At 37.7% G+C, this 27672-nt stretch overlaps 1 protein-coding gene across 1 annotated transcript; it reads right to left on the reverse strand.

Annotated features, from left to right (window-relative positions):
- On the reverse strand, positions 1–27587 carry creb3l2 (cAMP responsive element binding protein 3-like 2). Its single transcript, XM_028043892.1, has 12 exons — positions 27023–27587; positions 8226–8469; positions 6875–7077; positions 6720–6798; positions 5675–5877; positions 4476–4622; positions 4232–4290; positions 3902–3970; positions 2701–2800; positions 2443–2566; positions 1309–1537; positions 1–1223 (listed from the first exon to the last, which is right to left on the reverse strand). Exons 1-12 carry the CDS (start codon positions 27119–27121, stop codon positions 1154–1156), a joined length of 1626 nt encoding a protein of 541 aa, XP_027899693.1. The 5' UTR covers positions 27122–27587; the 3' UTR covers positions 1–1153.
- Positions 27588–27672: the final 85 nt, after the last annotated feature.

The following is a 27672-nucleotide window of genomic DNA, read 5'->3' on the forward strand; positions in this document are numbered from 1 at the left end:
TGCTTTTACTACGGAAAATACTTTATTCACTTCCAAAGCAAGAAGAAAGAGACTAGTTCAGACTGACTTTACATGGGAGCCACAAAAACACAGAAGTTCTTTTTACAAAGTGGAACCAGTTTGTTTCCAAAGGCACTGACTGTGAGGAATGTACTGTACACGACTGATCATCAGTGCTTCACATCAATATCTTTATTGATGAACTGGCTAAGCTAAACAGGACAACAGGACATCTGAGAGGGAGAAAATGTTGCTTTAATGCTCAAAAAGCCAGCGTTCATAATTTATCAACAGAACAGAGCCAAAAATAGAGAGCAGGGATGAATTATAGATCGTCCCGACACATTTAAATTTTCCTCATTTAACAACCCACATTTACAAAAATAGAAACTTTTTTCCAAGTTTATAAGATGTATTTTTGGTCAACGCTGAATTACGATGATTAAATGTCTTTTTACTTTAAGAAAGGCAAATTTAATCAAATACAAACCTAAATACCTCAGAAGGACACTGAATAAAAAAGGAGCCTAAAGCTGCAGACGAGCTAAAATAGTGTTTCCCCCACTTTTCTTTGCATTTATTGAGGAAAATACTGTCAAAAGACACAAACAAGCCAAAACTGAACATGAGAAAACATCCTTAATATTAATCTTGGTTTTGTTTTTCTCAACGGGACTAAATACAAATTCCCCAGAAACGTAAATACATACATATATAATATAAAAGAATACAAATAAAATATTAAAATAATGTATGAACACAAGCTAGTATCAAAATGGGATGAAAGCATTTAAGAAATGAAATAAAAAAAGTTTCTATAAATACACGACTCATCATACACGATCATCAGTGTCCCGTAAAAAGCCTCACATGTCGAATTTTAAAATAATTTCCTCTGGAATAACGCCACACTGCTCTGAGTTTATATATATATATATATATATATATATATAGCAAGTCGGAAACCATCAGTGCAACTTTACTTTTAATTCAGAAATACAAGGCAACCAGTGCCTCTTTGTTATTACAATTTCAGTGTATTTGATGGAGCAGAGGTGGCGTCGGACCTCAGTCAGTCAACAGGGGGCGCTGCTGCTTCCGGACACATGAAAAAGCTCCAGAGAAATCTTTTAGGATGGGGCGAAGTGAGACCTCAGGAAGTCTCGTTGACCGATCGATCCAGCTCTAAAACTTTACTGCTGCTCCTGTTCGCCGTCTGCGACCTGGAGGCCAAACAGCGGGCAAAACCCAATCAGAACCGCGACGTTAAACAGACCCGAAAAGTTTTCATTTGAGTCCGCGGTTCACCTGTGCAGGTCTAGCAGCAGGTTCTTCTGCGTGTCGTTGCTTTTGTTCCTGAAAGGCGGGTGCCTCTCCGCTCGGTTCGGTTCGGAGCCGAGTTTCTGCTGCTCTGAACGGCGCCACGTTGCCATGACGACGGCCGGCGCGTCCTCCCACTGCTCGGGGTATTCGCCGCCGAGGCCCAGGAGGTGCGGCTGCTCGTCCTCGAAGGTCGACAGCAAACTCCTGCTTTTCACTGAAAATGGAAAAAAACCCAAAAAAAAACCCGAACAATTAAAACGAAACGCCGAGCAAAAGCATTCACATCTAGCCTAGCTAGCTAGCACTTCACGGCTCTCCCATAGAATTTCTAACGGACCGATCAGCGAACAGAATCAGATTTCGTGAACGATGACGTCGATTTGCTGCGACGTTTTAGAATTGTCTGCCTGTAGTTTTAGCAATGGCGGCGGTGGAAAATAAACGAAGTCTGTGTTGCCAGCGTTTCTAAATATTGAATTAGCATTAGCAGCCATTTTGCTCGGCATTCTTCTCTTAGCAATGGAGAATGGTAGAAAGACGGAAAACGAAAAGAGAAAGAAATAAGTCAAATCTTTTGGTTTTGGGTGGAACAGAAAAACCAAAAGATGACCTCCAGGTCATTTTCTCTACTTTTAACCATAAAAATCAAGTTGCTTGAACTTTTCCGCAGCCTAACACAAGAAAGCATCGGTTTGTGTGTGAGCAGGATGTGAGAGGAAACTGAATTTGATTGTTAAGAAAATTATATCTGATCTCAATTACAGCAGTGAGTGTGTCTGTGTGTGGGGGGGAGGTAATGAGGATGCAATGAAAGGTCAAATCAGTTTCTGTGGCTGTTGCTGCTGAGCTGTAGGTGGAATCTGATTAGTGGTGATGGTATAATGGACCACCAGAGTTTTACAGCTGGGAAGTAATGATTCATGACAATGGGAACAGCAGGGTAGGTCAGACAAGCTGAAAACTTCAGAAAAATGAACAAGTTTCCTGATCATTATTGAAAGTTAACTTTTCTAGATCGAAAACCTTTCATATCAGAGCCTTTATGAAAGAGGAGGATCATGAGAACTCGTCCTTTTGTCTTTCTTGGTTTTCTTTAATGTATTGTTGGAGTAAGATTACCTGTAGCTGTGTAGGATTCAGGCATCTGTCTGGATGGCACGCCTGTTTCAGTGATGCTTGATGACAGAGTGAAGCTGCTCGGGTAAAAACTCCCCAGAAACAGAGCGAAACACAACACGACCACCTGTAGAGCAACAAACAGGCAGATGAAGAGAGAAGGGTGGATAGACGAATGAATAAATCATGAATTACAATGGAAACAGATGTTTCCAGTTTAATAATCGATGCTCCATGAGCTCAGTGTCACATATGCGTTACCATTAAGCATGAGGATGTCTGGGTGCCTGCCATCCTGCACGACTTCTGGATTTTTCCTGCCACCATCGCCTGCAGAGCCTGCAGCTGCTGCAGCAAAGACCTGCAAACACACACACACACACACCGATGGGTCAGACTGAATGTAAGGCTGTTAGAGTCAAAATAGTAGACATGGACTGGATCTATCCATCTATCCATTTATCATGGATGGATGGATGGATGGATGGATGGATGGATCCTGGTGTCTGGCAGGATTCCTCTTGATGAAACAGTTTAAAACCTCTGACCATTGGAGAGCGTCACTGAGCCCTTAAACCTGCTAATTAACCTAATAACTTTCTTGTTGGTTTAATATTAGCTGATGGAAACTAGCAGTCCGACTAATTCCCCCTGATCTCATGGTACATGTTTGTTTTATCTGCTGCCACCTTCCAGACAGCTTCACATGTCGCAGAGATTTTCTCTCTCGATCGCTAAAACACAGCACACCCGCTGTGCCATCAAGGTGCAGCGGCACAAAAGCAGGCTCCACCGCCCCATTTATCTTTTCAGGAGTGACAGCGAAGCACACTTTAACCGCTGAGTGAAAAAACCCGACCTGAAGCAGCTGTCAGGGACGCACTTAACCCGATGCACCCGCCTTGTGCAGCACACGCCGTTCATCCGTGCAGAATCCCTGACGCAGCCTCAGCGTTTCGCAGTGAAAATGGACTCATGATTATGCATGAATGCAAAAAGCTGCAGCTGAATGCAGAGACGGGGAGCCTCTGATTCAGCTTTATTTTCAAATCACAGAACTGAGTCATTGTTTTCCAGCTCAGCATGATCCAGGCTAAAACCCTCCAACCCCCAGAGCAGTGAACCTGCAGGCTGTAATCAAGCCTTCAGCAAAAAAACAGAAGCTTTCTAACTTTGGCAGTACTTCAGTTTCTGAAAGTTCAAGTTTTGAATCCTTACTTTTGTCTTTTCCTCAATAAAAAAAAATCTCTCAAATATTCACATTTTTACTTACAATTTCCTCGACTGTTAGCATTTGTGTGTTCTGGTTAAGAATCAAACTGAGAATCCAACTGTGAAGCTTTTAGTAAAACAAAACAGAAATGTATGTTTTTAGAAAGCCAGAGTATCAAATAATAGTTTCTTCTTCTTGAGTTTTAAAGAGGAATTAGTTGAAAAATCCCTAGAAACTGTATGTCCTTACTTGTTTGTGCACTCGAGAGTTTCCACTTTCCTGCGTAGCTCGTTGTTCTCATTGGAGCATGTCTCCACCCTGTGGCCACACAGCAGTACTGCAGTGTTAGTGACTCGTAATTAGCAACATCAACACACTATTTTAAATTTGAAGCAGTGATTTTACATGTTTCCAGCTCTGTTTGTTAAAGAATTCTCTACCATTATGCAGATGATATGCTAATATTTTTTAAGAATAGCAACAAAAAAAAAACTAGATTTCTTAGTTTATTATCTAAACTTTTCCAGGTATTTATTTTTCTGTTAGCTAGAAGAGGAAGAAGGATAAAGATTAAATTACTTTTTCTCCAGAGCATCCATGTATTCTTTCTTCTTCCTGCGACTCTCTTGAGCTGAAATCTGTGAAAGAACAAAAAAAGAAAGAGTTGAATAAAAAGTTAAAAGGACTGTAAAGAGTTTATTAAAAAAAAGATTTCCTCATACTACTTGAGAAATTCTAGAGTAAAACAATTTAAGTGAAAAATACAGAAATCAGAGCAAGATTAGCATCTAGAGCAACAGTTTGTATATTCCTGAGCTCCTACCTTGTTCTTGATTTTCCGGCGGATCTTCTTTAGTGCCTTCTCTTCTGCTTTGGTGAGCGGCAGTTTGGTAGGAACAGAATAACCTTCGGCCACCAGCGTTCGACGCTCCTCCTCGGTCAGGATCAGCGGCCCAGACCCCTGTAACTTCTGCAGGACGAGAGGGAAAATCTAAATATTTGCAAATCTATTCTAGAGTGTGACCCCTTTTGCCACTTTCAGAACACCTAATTTCGGTAAGGTAGATTTCTGTTAAAATTATAATATTTTGGACCCAGGAGAGTTCACCAGAGTTTTATTTAAAATATCCTCATGTGTATGGCATCATGAGCATTTTGAAACATAATAATGTTTTCAAGGATTTTGGAAGAGCAACAGGCTCCCCAGCTCCTCCGTTGTGCTCAACAAAAGCCATGATGTGCAATTTACTATTTTTATTTCAAAGATTCACGTTCACAGCTCAAATACCATGATATATATTTAGGTATCTGTTTGAGAAGGAGGAAGGCAGAAGCACAAACTTATTTTACCCAGCCTTCTTTCTTTTACATGTCTTACTAATTTAAAAAAAGGGAAAATAATAAAACAATAACAGAGAGATAACACAGTCAATGAATACGGTCTTTATAAGAATGGAGATGAAGCACTTTTAGTTTCCTTCCCCTTTGCCACTTTTACACTGATTAGTTTAATTCTGAGTGTCATTAATCCGACTTATTATAAATCCTCTACAATATAAACATCTAAAATTTACCTTTTCACAGTCCAATTGTTTAAAACATTGGAATTACTGCTATTATTGGAAATATGAGCAAGTTTTGGATACAAGTTGTTTTTTGCAGGAATTTTATGACTTATTAGTATCATAACAAAATCATTGTACTTGATTGTGCTATTTTGTATTTCCCATTTTGAAGAGAAATCTATATTAATGAAGCAGGGAGTCCTTTTAACATAATTTAATGTTCCAGGAGACGACATTCAGCTTAAGAAGCTTAAATATTCTTTAGTTCCTGTAACATTTCGCTAAAACATTTATTTTCTGTTATCATTTTCCCCACATTATAAATGCACACAAATTAAAGACTGGACTCGTATACCTGAACATTTTTTTCTGTTGAAGTCAAAAAGTGTGAGTGGTGACCGTCACTTTCATAACGAATTGAGCAAAAGTTGTGAGAAAACAGAAACCGGTCCCTTACATGAGGAGCGGTGAGCAGCGGGGAGTTGGACAGGGAGGACGCGGCGCGCGGAGACACCTTGACGCTGGCCTGAGGCGGAGGTGGGCTGCTGGGGGAGGTGGGGCAGGACATACTGGGAGGGGCGTGGACGGGGCTCTGGCTGCCCTCAGAGTCACTGCCGTGGGAACTGGGAGGAGTGGGAGGCATCCTCAGGGACTCCAGGCCTAAAAAACAACAAAATCACAAAGAAATTACAGATTTGTTTGAGTAAAAGAAACAAGCCAACATGTTAAGGCCAATGCAGAAGTCCTTTAGTTGGATTAATTGTGATTAATCAATTGCTGAAAGAATCGTGAACTAATTTAGTAATCGATTAATTGTTACCTGGAATATACAAACTAAAGAAAAAAAAAACTTTAATTTACTGAGAGAACAACTAATTCACTGCCAAAACTGTACAAAACAAATATGCACATTTAGCATTTAAGCTAAACAAAAAAAAAAATCTTTGTAAATATGTTCTACTCAAAACAACTCAAGTGACATATTTTTTAGTTCACCTGGTATAAATTCTGTAAAAAAAGCTATGAATCACATTTTCTATCTACTTATTAATCAATAATTAAAAAACAATAAATCAACAGATTATCTCTTTATGTTAAAAGTATTTTTTAGCTGCAGATCCATCTTTTGTTAGAGTAAACCGTAAAAAAAGGAATACTGTTATTGCGCTTTAGACAGTAAAATGTTTATATTAAATAGTTTCTTATTCAAAAAAGAAACTGAATTATTTGTTTACTTAAATGTCTTTCTAATACTATATAAAAAGGCTCAAATGGAAAATTTGCAGATTCTTTATCCGATTAATCAATTAATTGTTAGAATAATCAGTAGATTACTGATATATCATATGACTAGCAATTTTGTTAGTTGCAGCCCTAGATGTGATTTAAGGTTGTTCAGAAAAACTTTTCGTTCATCTTGGTTTCAAATGTTAAAGAACTGTAATGCTCAAAACCTGCCAGCAGGGGTCGTTGTAGCACACGAGTAAAATCCTAATTCTGACCTTTGGGTGAAAAATTGAGGAACTGGTCCACTTCATGAGGCTCCAGCTTAATCTCAGGGATAATTTTCTCCTCCTTAATCTGTAATACAGAAGACAGACAGTGTCACAAACAGAACAAACTGAAACTCAGAGTTTTAAAAGGGGTTTTCTCCTACCTTGATTGCTTTGCCTTGGTTGGTGATGCTGCTGGCTGCTGTTTGGGCCACAGGGGCCAAAGCGGGGCCCTCAGGCCCACGAGGGTCCTCACTGGAGGCCAGAGAGAACGAAAGAGTGGGGAGCAGAGAAGGAGTCACACAAAGGAGGCCCTCAATGGCCTCTTCCTGCTCCATGGCCCACTCAGGGGAGTCTCCATCAGACTCTGTGTTGGAAAAACATCATAATATGAAATTACTTCAGATTTCATTCAAAAATAACCAGTTTTTCTTTGCATTAACAACCCTAAATGGGGTAAACGGTTTTTCCAGATTGTGGAAAGTGGTTTGTTTTGTGTCATATTGGTAAATGTAAAAACTTCCATTGTTATAAAATAAATTTTAAAATATCTAAAAGAATTAGGTGCTCAAAACTCAGTAGATGTCGAAAGTGGAAGGTTGGATTATCCTTAAACTCGTGCATAGAGCTGCAACGATTTCTTTTTTTTGACGATTAATCATTTAATTGGGTAACAAATTCTTCAGATATTCTTCGAAAAATATTAGAAATAGATTAAAAGATTAATTTCTAATAGTGCATGAAGTGCTCTAAACACAGTAGATCTTAAAAGTGATCCTTAAACTCATGGATAGAGCTGCAACTAACAATTATTCTGATGACTGATCAATTAATCAGGGAACACATTCTACAAATAATTTGTTTAATTACTTAAGCCTGTTTTACACAATATTAGAAATGTATTAAAATATGAATTTATAATACTGGATTAAGAAGATCTCAGGATATCTCTAAAGTGGATGGTTATTATTTTAGTAATTGATTATTCTGACGACTAATCAGATAAAATTGGCCCATTATGCAGATTTTCTTTTAACCACATAATACTTTTTTATGCAAGATTAGAAGTACACTAAAAGATACAAATAAGTAAATAATTCATTTGCTTTTGCAGATAAGAAAATAAAAATGTTAGTGCCTGAAATGAAACAACATAGCATTCCTTTAATAAATGCTTGATCATTTGTAGCAAAGGATGCTTCTGCAGCAAAATAAGCTGTCTACTAATATGTGGATTAGTTTTTGGATTAGTTACTAGACTGAAAAATCTGCTTAATAAGAGACTTTGTAAATTTTCCACTTGAGGAGTTCTGGGTAGAAGTCAATAACAGAAAGAAGGTTTATCATCTTAAATTTACAGTTTTGGGTTAATTGTTATCTGACTCTGTTTTTCTTTTAGCAAATTACCTTTTTTGAGTCTGTGTACTCCAGTTAACGATTAATAATTTACTAACTTAGTTGACAATTATTCCACTAATCGATTAATCACAATTAATTCGATTAATCGTTTCCCACCTGCTTCGCTGCAGTGCTCTCCGGTGAGGTGCGACAGCGGCGACTGAGGCCGGCTGTCTCCACACAGCGAGTAGCTGTGCTCGGTGGTGATGTGCGGGGGCAGAGGAGACGACGGGGACAGCTCGCAGCCGTCCTCTCCCTCCATGGACTCCACGCCGCCTTTGTCCCCAGACAGGAAGGGGTCGCTGAGCAGCTGGCCCAGCAAAGCGTCCGGGGAGAGGTCGTCCAGGAGCTCACAGAAGTGCTGGAGAAAAGAGAAAGAAGACGGGAGGTAACATACTGATAATTACACGAAAACCACAACATTACAAATCTCTGACAGACAGCACCTCTGTGATTGCAGGATATTATAGTCTCTATTGGCACCTTCAGCCCCCTCAGGGAACTCCAGCGCTGCCAGTCGGATACTTATCCACCTCCTCTAATCAGCATTTATGTTTGTGTCTCAGTGTGGTGATACTTTACCAGACAAAGCCTCCTTCCCCCATCGGCACATTCCTTCATCTCCCTACAAGGGGAAGATCCTGATCCTGTTCAGGATGTCAAGACTAGCAGAAACACGGAGAGACTACGCTGATAACACACTGATCTATATCTACAGACAGCAGAAAGGTCTCCACGTTCATGTTCCAATGAACTTATGAGTCAAACTATTTCAATTATACTTTTTTATGTTAAGATATTAAAAAATAAGAGGTCATTTTCAGTTTTAAGAAGCTGGAGTCACTGTCCAAAACTAAATCCTTTTAATTCAACACAACATTTTTGTGTTCACCTCAGTCAAAATTCCAAGATAGATAGATGGATAGATACTGTAGATAGATAGATAGATAGATAGATAGATAGATAGATAGATAGATAGATAGATAGATAGATAGATAGATGGATAGATGGATAGATACTGTAGATAGATAGATAGATAGATGGATAGATGGATAGATACTGTAGATAGATAGATAGATAGATAGATAGATAGATAGATAGATAGATAGATAGATAGATAGATAGATAGATAGATAGATAGATGGATAGATACTGTAGATAGATAGATAGATAGATAGATAGATAGATAGATGGATAGATGGATAGATGGATAGATACTGTAGATAGATAGATAGATGGATAGATGGATAGATGGATAGATGGATGGATAGATGGATAGATAGATAGATAGATAGATAGATAGATAGATAGATAGATAGATAGATAGATAGATAGATAGATAGATAGATAGATAGATAGATAGATAGATAGATAGATAGATAGATAGATAGATAGATAGATGGACGGACGGACGGACGGACAATATATAGATTGCTGGACAAATCGATAAATGAACTAATGACAGGATAAACTGATGGATGGATGTAACAAGATTTTAAAATCAAGGAACAAAGTAAAAACGGATGTGTGAAGTTTCCTAGTTTTCTCTCTTTTCTTGCAAACTGGTTATTTAAACATTTATAGTTGACCTACTTTGTGAGCAGAAAACCAACCTGACGGCAGCCGCCTGCTCGGACAAAGTTTATGGAGTCATAAACCAGTTAAAATTATATCACCGCGCCTTGTCAAGCCATAAATACAAGTTGAATAGGAGCAAGTCAGGTATCTAAATTCAAACGTTTGAGTGCAATCAGGCAAAATCCCAGCTAAGGCAAGATCCAAAGTGGACAGGCCAATGTCCAGCATGTGGCTTCAATTACAGACTCACAAACACGGGACGTCCAGCATTTCTCTGTGTCCCACACAAACAAATGACCCTTCCTCCTCTGCTGCTGTTCACTCCCTACAAGTCCCGTCTCCAGGTTTCGATATGTTTAAACACCGACAGCACACCGTGAATCTCTTCAAGGAGGAAGAAGGCAAATATTTACACTTCTCTCGGCCATTTTCTGATGTCCAGGATGAAGAGGAGCTTGTGTCCAATATATCCAATGATATGGTTCAACAATATAGAGTATGTGGAATAAGTCAATCAGCCAAATAGGTACAAACATCTAAAAGTCACGATGTTTAGGATTCTCCAACTCCAGTGGTCTGCAACGTTCAGCTTCATCTCTAGTCCAACAAGCATCAAGGCCTCAACAGAACTGTTGATAAAAGATTCAGACTTGGATTAAACCCTTGAGGTCCTCAAAATGTAAAATTAATGCAAAGCAAGTCCAAAAAAGCAGCGTCTTTTGGTGTTAATACTAAAACTATACGGAATAAGAAAATAAAACACTTCAAGTGACTTTACAAACTGAATCAGATTGACATAAATAAATAATGCCTAATTGAAAATAAAACGGCAAACCAGCCACATAATATGGTGCTGCCACCTCTGTACGTCAAATTTGGGATGTTATAAGAGTTAGCTTGTGTTTTTCACTTAAATATGACATTATTATTATTTTATTATCGGCAAACCCTTCAATTTTAGCCTCTTCAGGTCAAACTACATGCCTAAAAAATGACACCCTTTGTTGTTTATGTTAATTACGTTGACTAATGATTACTATAATAATCAATTATTCTGGCTATTAATCAATTTCCTTTTTAAAATTGGCCCATTCTGCAGATTATTTATTTATTTAACCATATTTTTAAAACAGAAAAAACATTTTATTGCCTATTGTAAACACCTGATAATTTGTAGCTAGAAATACTTCTATCATCAACAAAAGCAACAAAAACATTTCTGTTTGACTTAACATCCATACAATGTATGGATCTGTTTACTATTGTTTGTTTAGTAACTGGATAGCAAAAGGTGTTTAATGTTAGATTTTATTCTGAATTTAAACCAGGTGAGGCTAAAACAATGCAACTAGAGGAGTTCTGGGTAGAACACATTTACAAGCGAAGAAGTTTTTTCATCTTAAGTGAAAAATATATACATATTTGTATAATTTTGGCTTTATTACTGCTCCTAGTATGTTCAGCAAATGACATTTTTTTGGTATATATACTCCAGGTAATTACTAATTGATTAATAAATTAGCTGACGGTTAATTCTGAAACGATTAATCATGATTAATCGTTTCAGTCCTAGTTTAGATTTGATATTTCACTCCCTTTGTATCTCCAAACTGCTGTTAAGTTGAAGACAAATGACCCAATTTCTTAAAAACACAGAATGGACGAACCCGTTAGTTTATTTAGAAAGGAGGAACTTAATGTACAAATGCACAGAAACAGAACCACACCAAACTCCCACACTGCGGCTCCATGAGCTCCCTGTCATTTCAGCTCGCGGTTGCGGTCGAGAGCGACGGAGGACCGGTCGCCGACTGGGTGTAGCTCATCACACGCCCAACAGAACCCCCTTTGTCCCTAGAGCCCTTATGAGGGAGGCGTTGTTTAAGGGGCCGGCTGTAACTCAAAACCCTCCAGCTGGGAAACAGAACCAGGGAGGCTGAAGCCCAACTAGAGCAACTGGAGATGGAGCAACAGTCAGAACTGATAACAAAGAGGCTATTCTGATTTTTTTTTTTCCTGAATAAAATTCTCTGGTATCACAGAAAATAACGGGTACAGGACATCGCTGAAAGATGAGATTGTAATCTTTTAATTGAAGGCTGTAGATGGAGGAAATGCAGACAGATTAACTGAGGCTCAGTCCGATGCAAAATCTCAGAAGCTTAGCAGAACTTCTAATATGCCAGATTTTAATCAAATCAAAGATGAGGCAAATGGAAACTTCAAAGTAGGTCAGACAAGCATGAAAAGTCAAAACTTTATCCTGATAAAGATGCAAAAAAACAGAATACATAATTTATGTATAAATCCATCAAACTGAGGGTATTTTAATTCAAAATAAAAAAATAGAGTGACAGAGTAAAAGTTTTCTTACGTTTCATCAGCATATGTGTCCTCAGATTATTACAACTGAGATTAAAAAGACAATCTACCTACCTGGAATTATGGGTTTATGGATTAATGGATTCAACCCCATTTTCCTGGACTCAGTGTTTCACTTTTGTCAATAACTCTACCTAAAAAAGCATTGGAAACCCCGGCAGTTTTCACTAGATACTTTTACATAAACTTGGTAGGTTTCTACATTATGCACTGCACTCTGGTCTCGACTATTTTTTGCATTTGGCGCATGGTTTACTCACCGCAAACTCCAAAATGACCAATAATGCTTCAAGTTTTATATAAATCTTTCAGTTTTTGCAAAATTTTAAGTCATTTTGAAAACTAATACTATAAACTATGCTTCAAATGTAAAGAAAAAAAAAAAAAAAGAATAATCTAACTTATGTTTGCAAGTTAAAAACCAATCAGTCCCAATACAATCTCCACCAACAGTTTGGACTTGAATGCTGTTTAGGGAGTAATAAAATTCTAAAATTATAACTTCAGGTTTCAATTGACACATTGTACAAAAAAGATATAAAAATGTTAATTTCTGGAGCTGTTTGCAATGCTAAAATGGTACCAAAAACAAATCATACAGCTAGGCCTGTCACAGTAACAATAAATTGCCCCAGAAATTATTGCGATAAATAATAACATTCTTGTTTTGAGACCATTTTCAAGTAATATATTGATAATGGCATAACGATACAAGTTTGCCTTCTGAAAGACCAATGAACTTTAATTTTATAAGGAACACTTAATACTGGAACTGGGAGTTAATTATAGAAAACAAAAGACAAAAACAAATAAAATGGAAATAAAGATCACACACAACCAAAAGAAATAATAAATCAAATGGATTGTGAACTCTCAAAACAAAACTGCCCTCCAAAAAAAGAATCAAAATGATCAATTGCTTATTGCGACAGGCTAAAATACAACTAAAATGAAAGTATTCACTAAAATTCATACATAGAAATCATACAAGTTCTTTTAGCTTTAACCTTAGCACCAATAAACCAACTGGATTTACTGTTCAAAAGCAGAAACTGAAACATATGCCAATAAGGAATTAAGCCAGACTTTAAGGACAACAATTAAAACTAAAAACCTGTCCACTCAATCCTAAAGCAGCCCCAACAGGTCGGGCCAGCTGCGTTTTGTACCCTGACCTGGACTCAGCTGTGTGTACGCCTCGGCTGACAGGACACTCACTCATAAAGCAAACATCCTAAAACGTGTGGACTGCTATCAGGACAATCCAGATGACTCATACGTTTGATTGGGATTCGGATCTTTGGCTTTAAATGCCACACATCCTCAACATGTGTCCAACTATAAGCAGATAAGCTGAAGGAACATATGAACTTTTATCTGACAGCCCTGCGAGAACTTTATATCTTATCATTGTTCGCTTTATTTCAGTTCTTGTTAAATTAAAGGCTTACCAGATGGTTTTTAGTTCTAATAAAATTCAGTTTCTCCAACTTCCTGTTTGCTATTTAGTGCTGGTCGCTTCAAAATCAGGACACTCCTGCAGCCAAAAAGCTAGAGCATCACAGGAAGAACAACGTGTACAAGCCGCTCACAGGGTTGCACTGAAGTTTTCCACCACATTTTAACATATAAATCAACATCGAAGCTTGTAGCAAATAAATAGATAAAAACAGAAAAACACTTTTTACAAGGCGATTGGTGAACAGCTATTAGTTAAGCTACATTTTGCAACCGAGATGCCTTCAGTAAACACTGAATTACAAACACATGTTGAAGTATCAATGATTTGTGCACAATTGTAACCAGCAGAGATTGAGATAAGTATCTGGGTTGGATACTTGAGTGTGTTTTCTATGCATAAATTCACTTTTATAGACAGAATTCACCATCTGGAATAACCCTGTTACAATAAGTAATGAATCAATATCAACCAATCGTGTGATATATTGAAATGAGCTCAATAATTTCCAACTCTGATGATAAATATTTTCTGATGGGGAATTTTGTTTACAAAGACATCATAATCTTTATGGTTTGTAGATGTTTCTTTTTTTAAAATTTGTTTTATTTATTGCTTTTAGTTGTTTTCTTTGTTTTTTGTTTGTTTGTTTTAAACCCAGCCAACTGGTTTGTTTTTTTTTGGATACAAAAAAGTTAATGATAAGTTAATGTTTTTGTGTGTCTTGAAAATGAGCCGTTTCAAAAACCTTCCAAATATAATGGCATAAGTCAGCAGGCAAACTAGCATTATTATGTGACATTATCAATACATTTATTGAAAATAGTCTAAAAAACTTATCATCCAGCAAAATTTGTTATCATGACAGGCCTGATCTGGAAATAAATATAAAACAAATTTTTGACACAATATCAAGGAACTAAAGTATAATTCACCCCAAAACCATCAATAATGTAAAAAGGTTGAATCAAGTTTGAAACCTTCAGATGTTTTCCAGTCTCCAGCTGATAGAAGCCATGCATGATAGGAAACTACGAATATAAGTCACTTATCAGTTGCTGTGGGCTCACAACTAGCAGAGCATTTCTGCCAGGGCATTGATAATAGTGTGTCAGTGATACGAAACAAATCACAGGCCTTGGGGTGATCTGGTGGAGTTCAGCCTGACATTCTTATATTGTATCAGCAATCAGTAAAAATAAGCTCTTACACATTAGGTTTGAAATATAGACTGGTATTTCTTCAAGTAAAAAGAAAACACACCCATATCTGTGAGATTCGAGCCAAATGAGCTCAGACAAACTGACCCGAGCTAAACAAAAATGCCCTCGTTCTCAGAGGGATTCGAGCCGGTTCCCACACGGATAAGAGGGTGACACAGACACTCCCTGACCCCGATCCTCGACATCGATCCCAGCCGGTCTTTCCAAAAGCTAAAAAGTAATCAGAGATCCGGTATCAGCTCCAAAAAAAGGCCGGATAACAATTCAGGATGAATCTGCAGAAGAAAAGCCTTAAAAAGGGTTTCTGCAGGTTTCACTAACTCAAATTTAAGACTTTTAAAGACCATTATGAGTAAAACTTTAGACCTATATAACGACAGATGTGCAAAAAAAATGTAGGGGACCAAAACAGTGACATTTCTATGGTCTTTTTGTGGCTCTTTGCAGCAGTTTTGTGCTTCTCACATATCATTTATCTCTAGCTAGCTAGCAAGCTAGTATTAGCAGCTTGTTAGCAGTAGTCTTAACCGCCTTGAGTTTTTGCTCAAAAGAAAAATCCTGCAAGAAAAAAACCTACATAGATTAAATGATATTAAAAGTCCTGCCAGGACAAAATGTAAGACCTGTGAGTAACACACACCAGCCACTTTACATTTTCTTTAATGAATTTAACACATTTTCAGGCCTTAATTTTAGATAAATGAATTTAAAACTTTTAAAAGGTACTGTTAAATAAAAGGACTTCTTTTAGTTACAATCAAATTTGTTTCTTTACAGTATCAAGCTGATGATTTTGGATTTCTTTGTGCACACCTTAAAATGTGGAATTTATAGTTTAATAAACAAGAAAAGAATTTAAATTTAGACCTGAAGATGTTTATTTTATATATGAAAAGGAAGAGTGCTTAAACAGTTGATACAAAAGATCGGAAAACATCTCACTGAGTTGACACAGTTCTGTTTGCAAAGCCATTGGGGCTAAGTGGAAGCACAAATACTTACACTCTGCCTTCAACTTATTAAAATCTTTCAAAATATTTGAATGCAAAAAGACCGGGTAGGCCGACAATAATCGCTCAAAATAAATGTATGTAAATTAATTCATGAGTCATGGAAAGAAACTTATTCAAACTAAAAAAATACCTACTCATTTCACCTTTAAAATTAAGATTTTCTCAACCATGAGAAAATTTACAACAATCTGTTGAATTTGAACAGGGCAATGCATTATGAATTTATACCTTTCCGTATTTTAACTGTTAGGTGTATTAAGGTCCTTGTTCGTGTCCTCGTGTTTTTCTACATTTCTCAAAGTTGAGAAATGTAGAAAAACATAAAGAAACTAAAGTCTCATTTTGTCGCCATTGGAGAACTGAAATCAGACATTACTACATATCCACCCAAGCTTCCTGCTCCAATATGAGCTCATAGGTTGACGATTTGTAGTCTGGTGAGGAGAAAGTCCAAATAAAAATATTTGTCTTAGAGCAGCACCCTGAAGACCTATCAAACCGGCACCTTGCGCAGGGATTTAAAAGTATACTTTGTTGGCAGTCTACAACAAAAGACTTTGTGATAAAAAATTTTTTAATTACATTCTGGCAGCAATGAGATAGAGGTTATGGTTTACGCCTTGTTTTCTTCCAATAATTATGTCACCATGTACTTGTTTGGCAGTGAATGGAAACAGCTGAAAGTCTCACTTTGAGCTTGTTTTAAGTTAATTTCTTAAAACTGACTTAATATAATAAGGAATATGAATATATTCCTTATTATATTAAGGAATATATTAATATAATTAATATATTTTGAAAGATTATTTCACTCATAATATGGGGAAAATGTCTTGTTACAAGTTAAATAATCTTGTACAGTGAAACTAGTACATTTTTTATCATATTAAATAAGAAATTATTTACTCAAAACACACTCCTATATCTTGCTGAAATTATACTTGGAAGATAGTTGTGTGTACTGAGATATCTGACATGTGGAGCTGCAATAAAATGTTATTCTTCCTTTGGTTCAGACACTTAAAAAAAAGTTTAGATTTGTTTTATCAAAAGAACCAAAAAATGTGTTCTTTCAAAAAATACAGTGCGAGTTTCAACACATATTTGATTGGGGTGGAGTGATAGCTAACTTACATAAATAACAGGATGTGAGAGAGCATAAAGGAAGTCCTGCTTGACAGCAAGCATTTACTCTCCTCCCACAAGCGACAACATGAGTGCATTTACATAAACACGCAGAAAATGTTTAAATTCTGCTAAAAGGCTTTACAGAATGAATTAGAAACTATTTACAGACCTAAATATTTACTTCCAATTTCAAGTTACTGATTTTTTTTGTCACCCCTTGAACATAAAGTCAAAATGGCAAGACGTGGACTCAACATTTCTTTTTTTTAAGTTCAGAATCGTGACTCAGATGTTGTCTGAGTTCTGATTGGCCGATATTCAACAAGAACGTGTGTGAGGAAACACAAGTCGACCCAAAGGCATGATGAAAAAGTGTGTTTCTGACCCCTGTTTTCCATCCAAGAGAGCTTCCCAGAAGTTTTACATAAAACACACACTCTTTCCATTCCTGCCCTATCGGACTGACCGACAACAGAAAACAACCCCCACGGTTCCCCACCATCGTTGCACAAGCAGCTTTACAATCCACAGTGCTGAACTGTAGGGATACGTTTAATATAAAAAATACCAGTAAAAAAAATTAGACATCTTCACTATGTGAAGCTAATCGTTCAGTAAAACCACTCGTTATCAGTTTCTATACCGTGTTGCCCAACACACTGAAAACATTACCGTTATTTGTGGGATCCGGACTATAACAGATCAATTTCAACACTCGACTGTTAACTGTTAGTTGCAACAGAGATTACAATCAAACCACAGAAACCTGGAAACTTAAAACTTTAAAGCAGCAGATATACATCAAAACTCGCTTGGCCATTCAGGTTGTAAGTTTGACATTAATAAAATGAGATATTATAGTTCAAAGCAGAGTGTTAATAGAAATATTACGGTTGTAGTTTGCGATTAAAATTACAATATAGCACTTTCCAAAATAAAAGACAATATTTTTACATTTTTGACCATGCTAGGCTACATTCGAATGCAAATGCGACCCAATTTGAACTTTAACAGGAAAAAACAGGAATGCCCAAGACTCAGTCAGATGCAGCACCAAAATATTGTTGCTGTGGAACAAAAACACAGCTGGTTCTCCATCTCCATCTTGTTAAAACTGGGTCAACACACACTCATGCATAACCTTTTCCACCTCTACGCACAGACCATTAGCTTCAGCTGAATTCAACTCGGGTCTCCTCAGACAAACTGCATCTTTTTTCCAAACAGTTTTAGCAAGAATCTTAAACATGGATTATTTGGAGATAGTAGTTCAGTTTATTCATCAACCCTGGTGGTTTTCTTTGTGTTTTTCCTGCTGGATCCCATTTCATCCCTACACTTTTTGCAGCTGCTGGGCGACAACTGGGTCAGCAGCACCTTAAGGGGAGCTTCTTCGTTTTAAGACTTGTCTAAACGTGCCGCCTTTTCCAAATTCCTCTCTTAGTTTAGTCTTTGAGGTGAATGCTTTCCAAGCAGACATCTGACTCAACGTCGGGAAGCGCCCGCTGACACATTAAAACCCACAAACTCAACTCTGCAGGGCTGAAAAGCCAAATGTATCAGTTTTGATGAGTATCCCCCCCCAAAAAATGGCTAAATCAACAAAATATGTTGCTAAAGAGTCTTTACAAATAATTTTTAAAAAAGTATAATTACACGACTGCATTATTTTACACTTTATGTAGACAAAAACATAATATGAATCCAAAAATCTGATTAATTTTCAAAAATAAGTGTTTTTGGGAACTTATTTTCAAATAAAAACATACTTTTTTCTTGATGCTAGTTGGTTGAACTTGCAGAAAAACGTGACAATTTTGTTCTTGGAAGCCATTGTCACAAAAAACCTTTGGCAACTTTTACTTCATCTCTTGAAAATTTTACTTAAATTTAGTTTAAATAAGCCAGTGATTATGTATATAATGCATCAAAACAAGGGATGGGCCTGTTACCAACCTCAAGATACAAGAGTTTTTTAATAGCTAAGGGTTAAAAAGAACTAAATTTATGCATCTTGTAAATCCTGTGGTTAGAAGAGGTTTTATAAGGAGGAATGCATTGCTGCTCCCTGAGCATCAGCTGGCTGAAAGGTAACTCTTCCCTGACTTAAAACAAAAACATAAGAATTCCTTGGAAATATAAATAAATAAAACAAAAACAGTTAAAGTATGGATGCTAAAAAATTTTTTATGAAGGTAAATATATTTTATGTGCACATCGCCTTATCAACACAATTCCCAGTTTGGCTGGGAAGCAACAACACAAAAGATTCTTAAACAAGCACCACTTCCTCTCCAAGCTACACAAAAAGCTTTTTTGTGCCACAAGTAAACTTGTTGCCATCCAGTTGCCAAACATGAATCAGGTTGTGTAGCCAACTCTTTTCCTAAACTAAATTCAAAGGAGGAACAAGAATAAATCCAGTTTCGGGAGACACCAGCAGCTGAACAATGTGTTGTCGTCCACACCCTGTAACATCATAATATCTGGCAACATTTAATCAAGCAATATCATGGTCACATCACACCCAACTGTGGTGCCTCCCTGTTTCACAGGCCTTTGGTTTATGTTGGTCAAAGCTGAAGATTTGAGGGATTTAAAGCAACATAAGCAGTTTAATTATTAGGGAAAGAGCCGGTGCAGGAATTTTTTAATAACTCATCCGTCTCATGATTGACCAAAGGATCCTTCAGCTCATGTACGTTTAGGAGCCGGTTTCTCCTAAACTTCTACCTTCATTTATTAGTTTTCTAACCTTTTGGGCCAAGATGGATGCTTGATGCAGAAGTTTGTACAACTCTGCAAAAGGCGGACCAAACCGATTGGTTCCGGCCCAAAATTCAGTCATAAAAGGAATCAGAAGTCATACCTAAAAAGGAGTTCAAGAGTCAAAGGTCAAACATCAACAACGAAGACAATGACAAACTAATCAGCAACATGGTGGAGTTAATGGTGGTATCCACATCTTTCTGTGCTGTGTGAACAAAAAGCATTTCAGTCACAAGTTGCTGAACTCAAGGCAACGCGTTACTTGGTCTGGGGAACTCAAGGCAACGTGTTACTTGGTCTGGGGAACTCAAGGCAACGTGTTACTTGGTCTGGGGAACTCAAGGCAACGTGTTACTTGGTCTGGGGAACTCGAGGCAACGTGTTACTTGGCTTTGTGTACTTGAGACAACTTGCTATGAGGTTTTGTGAATTTGGGTCAACCTGCTGTAAGGTTTGTTGAACTCAAGGCAACTCTGATGAATGGATCACTGTACTGCAAGGTATGCTTGCAGTATGCTTGAACTCAAAGCAACTTCTTACAAAGTTTTGTGAACTCAAGGCAATTTGTTACTTGGCTTTGTGAACTTGAGGCAACTTGTCTCAAGTATTTAGTGAATTCAAGGCAACATGTTTGGAATTTCTACTGAACTTAAGGCAACTTGCTACTTATTTAGTGAATTCAAGGCAACTTGTTCACCAAACCATTGAGGTTTGGTGAAAAGCAACCCTGGCACAACCAAAACCAAACCAGCCCAAACTAGAGTAGCTCTAATTTAGTTTCTTATGTGATAAAATGCAGATGAAAAAAGCATAAATTCAAACAAAAACTGCTCCTTACATTCATTTTTATTTAGACTTTATATAGGAGCAAAATCCTAAAAAAAAAAAAAAAGTCAGAAGAAAGACTGATAAACTTATGGGTCACTGTAGATAAAGAGTGAAGAGAAGCAACCAGATGTTTTGGGAATTTTGGACACGAGCCGACTCGTCCCGGTTCACCCTGCAGGAGAGACGGATGCAGGAGGGGGAGGAAAGCTGGAAGGTGAAAGAGGTTTATGCCTGAAGCTGCTCTAGAATTAACACTTTCCGCTACTGGGGGGTTATGAACTACAAAAACCATCAACGATGCGTTTTATGTACGTCACGCTGTGCAACAGGCAGTTTGCAGGCTTTAAGGTACAAGACGTGAAACACTGACGCTTGTGTAGAATGCATCATCCCTGATATGAACTAAATCAATAGTTTTGGTTCATTCAATAACCTTAAAGTCTTCAACATGGAAAACAACTGTAAAGTACTTCTAAACTATGGTTGTAAAGTGTAAACAATGAAGAAAACTACGGGACAGAGGGCAGCCGGATGGTTTTTACAGGAATTTTAAAAAGTCGGAGATTTTTGAAACTGCTTTGAGGCTTTCGTAAAGGCTGGGTGTGTAAAATCTAACCAGAAATTAAACCCACACCCTCTAAACCACACAGTGAATCAAATGACAGGGGGCTGCAGATCCATGGAGAAAGAGGGAGAAAACACCAGAAAGAAGAGTAAGAAAAGATACAGAGCGATAAATTTAGCTTTGCCTCAGAGAATGAAGTCTCCTCTGGATTTCCGTAATGATCCCTTACACGCTGATTACTACATTCGCATTGCTCCCAACCAGTTGGCTGTCTGCAGAGAGCTGAAGTCTGAGTACTGTTTCAAAGTACAGAAGAAAAGTTGCGTCAGATTTGACCAGGAGAAAAATGTGTGCACCATCTGTCCAGACATTTAGGACAAGTTTAAAACTTGGTCTGCAGGCACAGAAAGAAGTACTTGAGAAATGCTGGTGTTAAACTAACAAAATCTTTAGTTCAAAATTGTTTTAGGATTAAAGGCAGAAAATAGCTCAAAAACAAGAAGAAAAGCAATAAAATCAGCTAATTAATTCCCTTTTTTACCATTTGAACATGATCTTGAAGGGTATTGCTTGAAAATAGTAAATACTATTGAGTCATTTAACAAGCTATAAGAGAAAAAACCAAAATTAAAAAAGTTTAAAAAACTAAACTAAGCACAAAAAAAACAAAACAGAAATTGCCAGAAAAAAAAAAAAATTTTTAGATGGTCAGATTAGTTGCTGGTGCAAATGTTATGCATTCCAGCTCACAGATTTTAAATAGAAAATGTGTTAATTGTTATATTATTATTATTGACCAAATGAGCAAAAAGTAATACGATGTCTATAGGCTAGGTCCGGGTCGGGTTGGATTTTTTAGGTCTGATCTAAACTCTAGCGCAGATTTCTCCTCCTGATGTGGATCAGGATAATGTGGTGCATTCAGACCACATCAGGTGAAATGTTCATAATTTAAGAGAAATTGTTTCATTTCATTGTTTATACCAAGTTATTGGGGGCCACAGTCAGTGATTTTGTCCACTGTGGAGAAAAAGTTTAACTACTGATGGAATGTGGATTCTCTGTTGAAAATTAATTAGAAGGAATAATTAATTAATATTCAATAGACGGCAGTCATTTTGACTTCTGTCAGTCAAAATATGGACAACAAAAAAAACCTCTGTCATCACTGCATCCATTCTCAAATCCATGGACCAAATCAAACAACCTTCAAGAGTTTTTAACCAAAAAAAGTCTAGAAAAGAACCATATTCAAATTTAATGCGGACAAATTACGGAAAATTAGTGACTTGCAATCTTCCTTGCAAAAGTTCCTTTCCTGCTGCTTTTACTGACAGATATGTGAACTGCCTTATCAACTTTAAAACAAGAGAGCACTTTGACCATTTCTGGAGATAAACTAAAGGACTCAGACTTTGACAAACGTTTAGATTTGCATGGTGGAAAAACATGGGATAAAACGAAAGTGATGATTTAGTCTCCAAAACGTTTAGCTGGTTGATATGTTTGTGACAAAGGAACAACCGGATGATCCTGCACCACTCCTGCTGTAATTACTCTCTCAGCCTCATTGTGACACAGAGGCGAGGGTGAAGATGAATCTGTGAAGGCTGGTCTGGCATGCAAAATTGGAATGTGACCACACTTGAAATGTGTGCAGAGAAACTTCATCATTTAAGTTTTTTAAGCATAAAGTAACCATGTGGTGCACTGGATGACCGTTTCCTTGGTGCACACTGACATAGGCATGTCACACACATGGACTATTCACACAGGCAGTGCAAGGTCACCGGCGAGCAGGATGCCCTGCCCCAACGGAGAACAGGCTCTCCTCTGTGAGCACATATTGACCTGATCTGAAGCGGCTATCAAAGCTGTCATCTACAGCCTATCAGTAAAGGTTGTGTATTACAGCTGGTTTGAGAGCTACAAATGAGAACCTGCAGGAATTATGTAACCGGGGTGATATTTGTCCTGGAGCAAACTCAACAAATACACCCTTTTCTCGAACATGTTGAACCAATAAAGGTATGCAAGTGCAGCAGGTTTAACGTGAGCTTGAAACAAAACCTGATATGTCATGTTTAAACTCTGGAATTTAAAATAAATCTCCTGCTGAAAACTTTTGACTGACAAGAGATCTTGTGTGGGTATTATCTTTGTGCTCCGCTGACATTTATCTATTTACCAACTCCTGAAGCGGAGAAAATTCTTCTTTCCATAAAAGTCTAAACAATGACACATCAGAGTCCTGAACAAAACTTCTCATTGTGTCTTTATGAGAGAAAATCTCACAGAACAAAAGACTGAAGTGTGTGTAGAAGTGGTTAAAGCTCACTGCTACTCTGCTAATGTCGAAAAATGCCATTTTACAACTGTGGTGTTTCCATTACATAAGAAACGCAATTTAAATTAAACATGAATAAGTTTGTTTGCCTGATAAGTCATTAAAAAAGATGCCACTTCCTGTTGTCTTTCCACCAGTAGTAACATCCGTTTGTTAATTACATGACTCATGATGCAGTTTTGTGAAATATGCTAATTCTGATATAGTCGAAAATCCACCTGACTGTAGCACAAAAAGGTTTTAAACAAAAATGTGAGTTTTCTTTCAAAACTGGCCTGTTTCCTATTAAGAAAATATATTTTCGCAATTCCAATTTTGCTTGTATTTATGCACAAATATGAATAAAATGTGTATGAAATCAAAGTACTACTGGATTATCTCCAAACAATCATCACTTTGAATCATAACAGCCTCAAATTTAATGCTACAGCTGAAAGAATATCTTAGCATGACTGTTTTTAATCATGTTGCTGCCCCTGCAGAGTCTGCATGACAGATGTGCATACGAGTGAACAGTAAGATGAAGACTTCTGGACAGTGACTTTGTAACAGGGGATTGGTGCAAACTTATATAAATCCCTCTACTGTTTGCTTTCGGCATCTGGAAAAAAAAATTTCTGCAGGAGAGAAGGTACAAAATCCGGTCTACAAACTCAAAAAACTCATGCAAGGAGTAACAATTCTGCCCTGGAACACTGTAGAGTTTAAGAACAAAAAACAAACAAAAGTTTCCATAAGTGTTCATCTTCTGCATTGTGGATGCTTTTAAAATTTCAAGCAAATGTCAAACACGTCATGAGCCTACGATGCCTATTGTTACTCCTGAAAAGAGTGTGACACATGGCTGCAGATGAAAGAAAAAATAACGTCTTCATATCGTAAAACCTGAACGACTAGATGCTTTTAAAGGCATCCAGGCTGGGAGGAGACTGCATGGACGTTTAAAGTAATGAAAAAAGCAGCTGATGACGCTGGTTAAGGCTTGCTGAGCTGTGAGGAATCCCGTCTGAAGCCCCCGGGGAGGTGGAACGTGAAGGAGCCGGCCCACCACCAGGCAGGGCAGGAACAAAGACTTCAGTCTGTTTCTCAGGCCGCCTCACATTCAAACACTACAGTCTTGTTACCTCGAACGCTCCAGTTCTATACAAACACAAACTGTTCATGTTTATATATAAGACATCCATAATGCTGGTCTATATTACCCAGCAGTGAATATGTGTATTTATGCATTACTGTTCAACATTCAGAAAACTTTCACCATTAAAGTGAAATCAGTTTTAAAAGAAACTTAAAATGCACTTTTTGTGCAGATGTTTCTTTCCCAGATCTATGAAAAATGTTTCTATACGTACAGTATGCTACAGGTAGAAATGTTGTAGAAAATATCCAAAATGTGACCAGAATTCGCTTTTTTGCCCAAATGTGTGCCCTATATCTGACAGCCCAATTGAGTTTCTATCAACGCCCAGAAAATCTGATATGTGGAACTAATTAGGAGACATACGATTGTTTTCAACGCTTCTGCAGACTGAACAGCCATGTCGCATTTTATCCGGCCTTTATGTCATTTATGTGAGACACATGTCAAAATTCTGCACCAGAAAAAAGCTATACGCATTAAATCAGGATGTAAACAATGACTGAAAATGATATTAACTTATCAAGAAAGTTGCTTTGAAGCACATCATATCGCAATCTTAATGACCACAAAAACAAACTCTGGTCCACTTCAAATGCATATGTGAACACGAAGCAGACCGAAGACCACTACAAAAGCAGGAAGTGGACTACAGCACAGGGCATTCTGGATAAATACAACCAAAATAAACAGTGAGTCCAATGCTAACAGAAGAAATGGCTTGTGGTCCTACAACGGCTACTCTATTTTTGTTTACATTTTGTGACGAAGGAAGCTGCGTTTATGTCAACTTTGGAGGTTTTTATGCCGTTTCCTTCAGTGGTTCTTGTTGCAGCGCCACCACAGGTGAGGAGGGGAACAAGTTTTTCAATTAGTTTGGATTGTTTGACGGTGGAATGTGACAGCAAACCACTCAAACTGAAAATGTAACAAATATTGCAATTTTGGCTCCAAATTGAACCAAGTCTTCCAGACTATCAGGTGTGAAAACTCTATTAGTCACAGACTCTAACTAAAATAAACTTCTTTGTCTTGCAACGGGTCTTAATTAAAGCAGCCTAACAAATTCAGACAAACTTTAACAGCAACAAGTTTTCACCCGTCGCGAGGAAACAAGCGCAAGTGGAGACATAAGAGGCTCGCAGCCCAAAAAGAAAAAAAAAGATTTGATTTTTAAGATGGCTAGAGAAAGTGAGAGCAAGTCTGTGATGTCCTCAGATGGGACGGAAAACCGAGTCACTGTGGGTCTGAGGCTGACTCAGCCTCCTCGGTGTCTGATTTCCATCTTTGGCCAGCTGTTTTTACACTCTGTGAACCCTCCACACACACACACACACACTCACAGGACCCACACAGCTGCCTCATTCTCTCCGTCTCACACAATCTCGTCCCGGCCCAAAGGAGACACACAGCTGAAAGACAGACTTCAGCTTACATAACAGAGGACCTTTAAATGCAGAGCTCAGCTTACAGAAAGGAGAAACTCTCTCTCTCTCTCTCTGTGTGTGTGTGTTTTGCCTCCTTATTTATTCTGTCCTGTAATTATATCAACAGCTCATAAAACCAGGACATGAGATTTAAAAAAAATTACAGATTTCAACTGAAATTAATGAACAAAATACGGTTGAAACAGTGCACTTGTATTCAGCCTTCATAACTCACTACACTTTAAAACTATCTTTCAATACCATTACAAGTGCAGATATGTCATTGTAGCTCTGGCTTGCTCTCTATTGGGCTCCAGCCAACTCTGACTGGAGTCACTGTTGAATGAAAGTATTCCCACAGCATGATGCTACCACCACCACGCTTCACCACTGAGTCAGGGTGATGTTTAGTGTAAGTTACCTACCGCATTTGTTGCACGGACACAAGAAAAAAAGTAATATTTTTGTTACATCTGACCAGAGCTGCACAAACTGTTGATGTTTAAATATTAGGAAGTTGATTTATCACTTAAACCACCTGCTCTATAAAACCAAGTCCGTACGCTATCATTTCCATTAATGCAATAAATTGGCTGCCCTTGTTTTTTTAACGGTTATCAGAGGAAAGTAGGCTAAATATATATGCAAAAATGTAAAAATTATGTTTAATTTGCATAAAATCCAGACAAAACACATGGAAAACTGTTACTTGAGCATGACAAGTATGCTTCTCTCACTCATTTATTAAGTCTAATTCTTAAATTATTTACTTTATCTTAAGACTGTGAAAGGGAAATTTCAATATTTTCCATTAAATTAAATAAAAAGAAGGTAATAAGTCGATTCTTAATGAGAAACCCCGTCCATAAAACCCTTAATACGAGATTAGAAAACTTCTGCAGTTAAACCTGTTGCAGCCTGGACCCCCAGGCTCAGTTTAGCGAATGGAGAGCAGGGTGCCACACATCATTAACTCATCAAAGGCAGAAACTGCAGCCAATCAGCACCTCCCCCCCTTGATCTATACCTGATCGGTTAGCTTTAATCGATAACTTACATTGGTGTAGAGCACGGAGTCCAGCTCCCCGGCCTCCGACAGCTCGCTCAGGTTTCTGTCCCAGTGGAGCAACGACTCGCTGCTGTCCAGGATCTCCATGATTTTCCCTTCCTTTCGTCTTCTTCCTCTCCTCTCTGGCTTAAAGTTTGGGTTTTTTTTTAAAATCAACTCAAAACTTAAATAAAAGTTAAAAAAAATAACTTGTTTGATTAAAAAAAAATGAATTGAGCACTAGTTTGTGTAAACAGCTGCTTTCTCATGGGTCGGATTCAGGCTGAGAAATGTTGTTGTTATTGTTTGGGATCATCTCCTCTCCGGTTCGAGGTCCACAGACTGTTTCCAGCCGGATCCCTTTTCCCTTTTCTCTCCTCCCGAAACGGCAGACACACAGGAATGTGTGGGCGGAGACAAGAAGTCGGGCAGGGGAAGTGGAGCAAAAAAAAACCGGGGAGACATTCAAGAAAATACTTTTAAAATTTTTTTTAAAGTCTGATTGTTTGAAACAGGATGAAGCCGGACAGAATAAGCATTAAATACACGCTTTAATTCCAAACATAAACTGCGAAGTGAGTAATCTTTTCCAGTTGTTTGTGACGCACTTTGAAAGTAGCTAACGTCTCAAAGTCTCGCTTCCGGTTAAAAATGTCAAA

This window comes from Xiphophorus couchianus, chromosome 17 (assembly GCF_001444195.1).
Source record: "Xiphophorus couchianus chromosome 17, X_couchianus-1.0, whole genome shotgun sequence".
NCBI classification, from domain to species: Eukaryota; Metazoa; Chordata; class Actinopteri; order Cyprinodontiformes; family Poeciliidae; genus Xiphophorus; species Xiphophorus couchianus.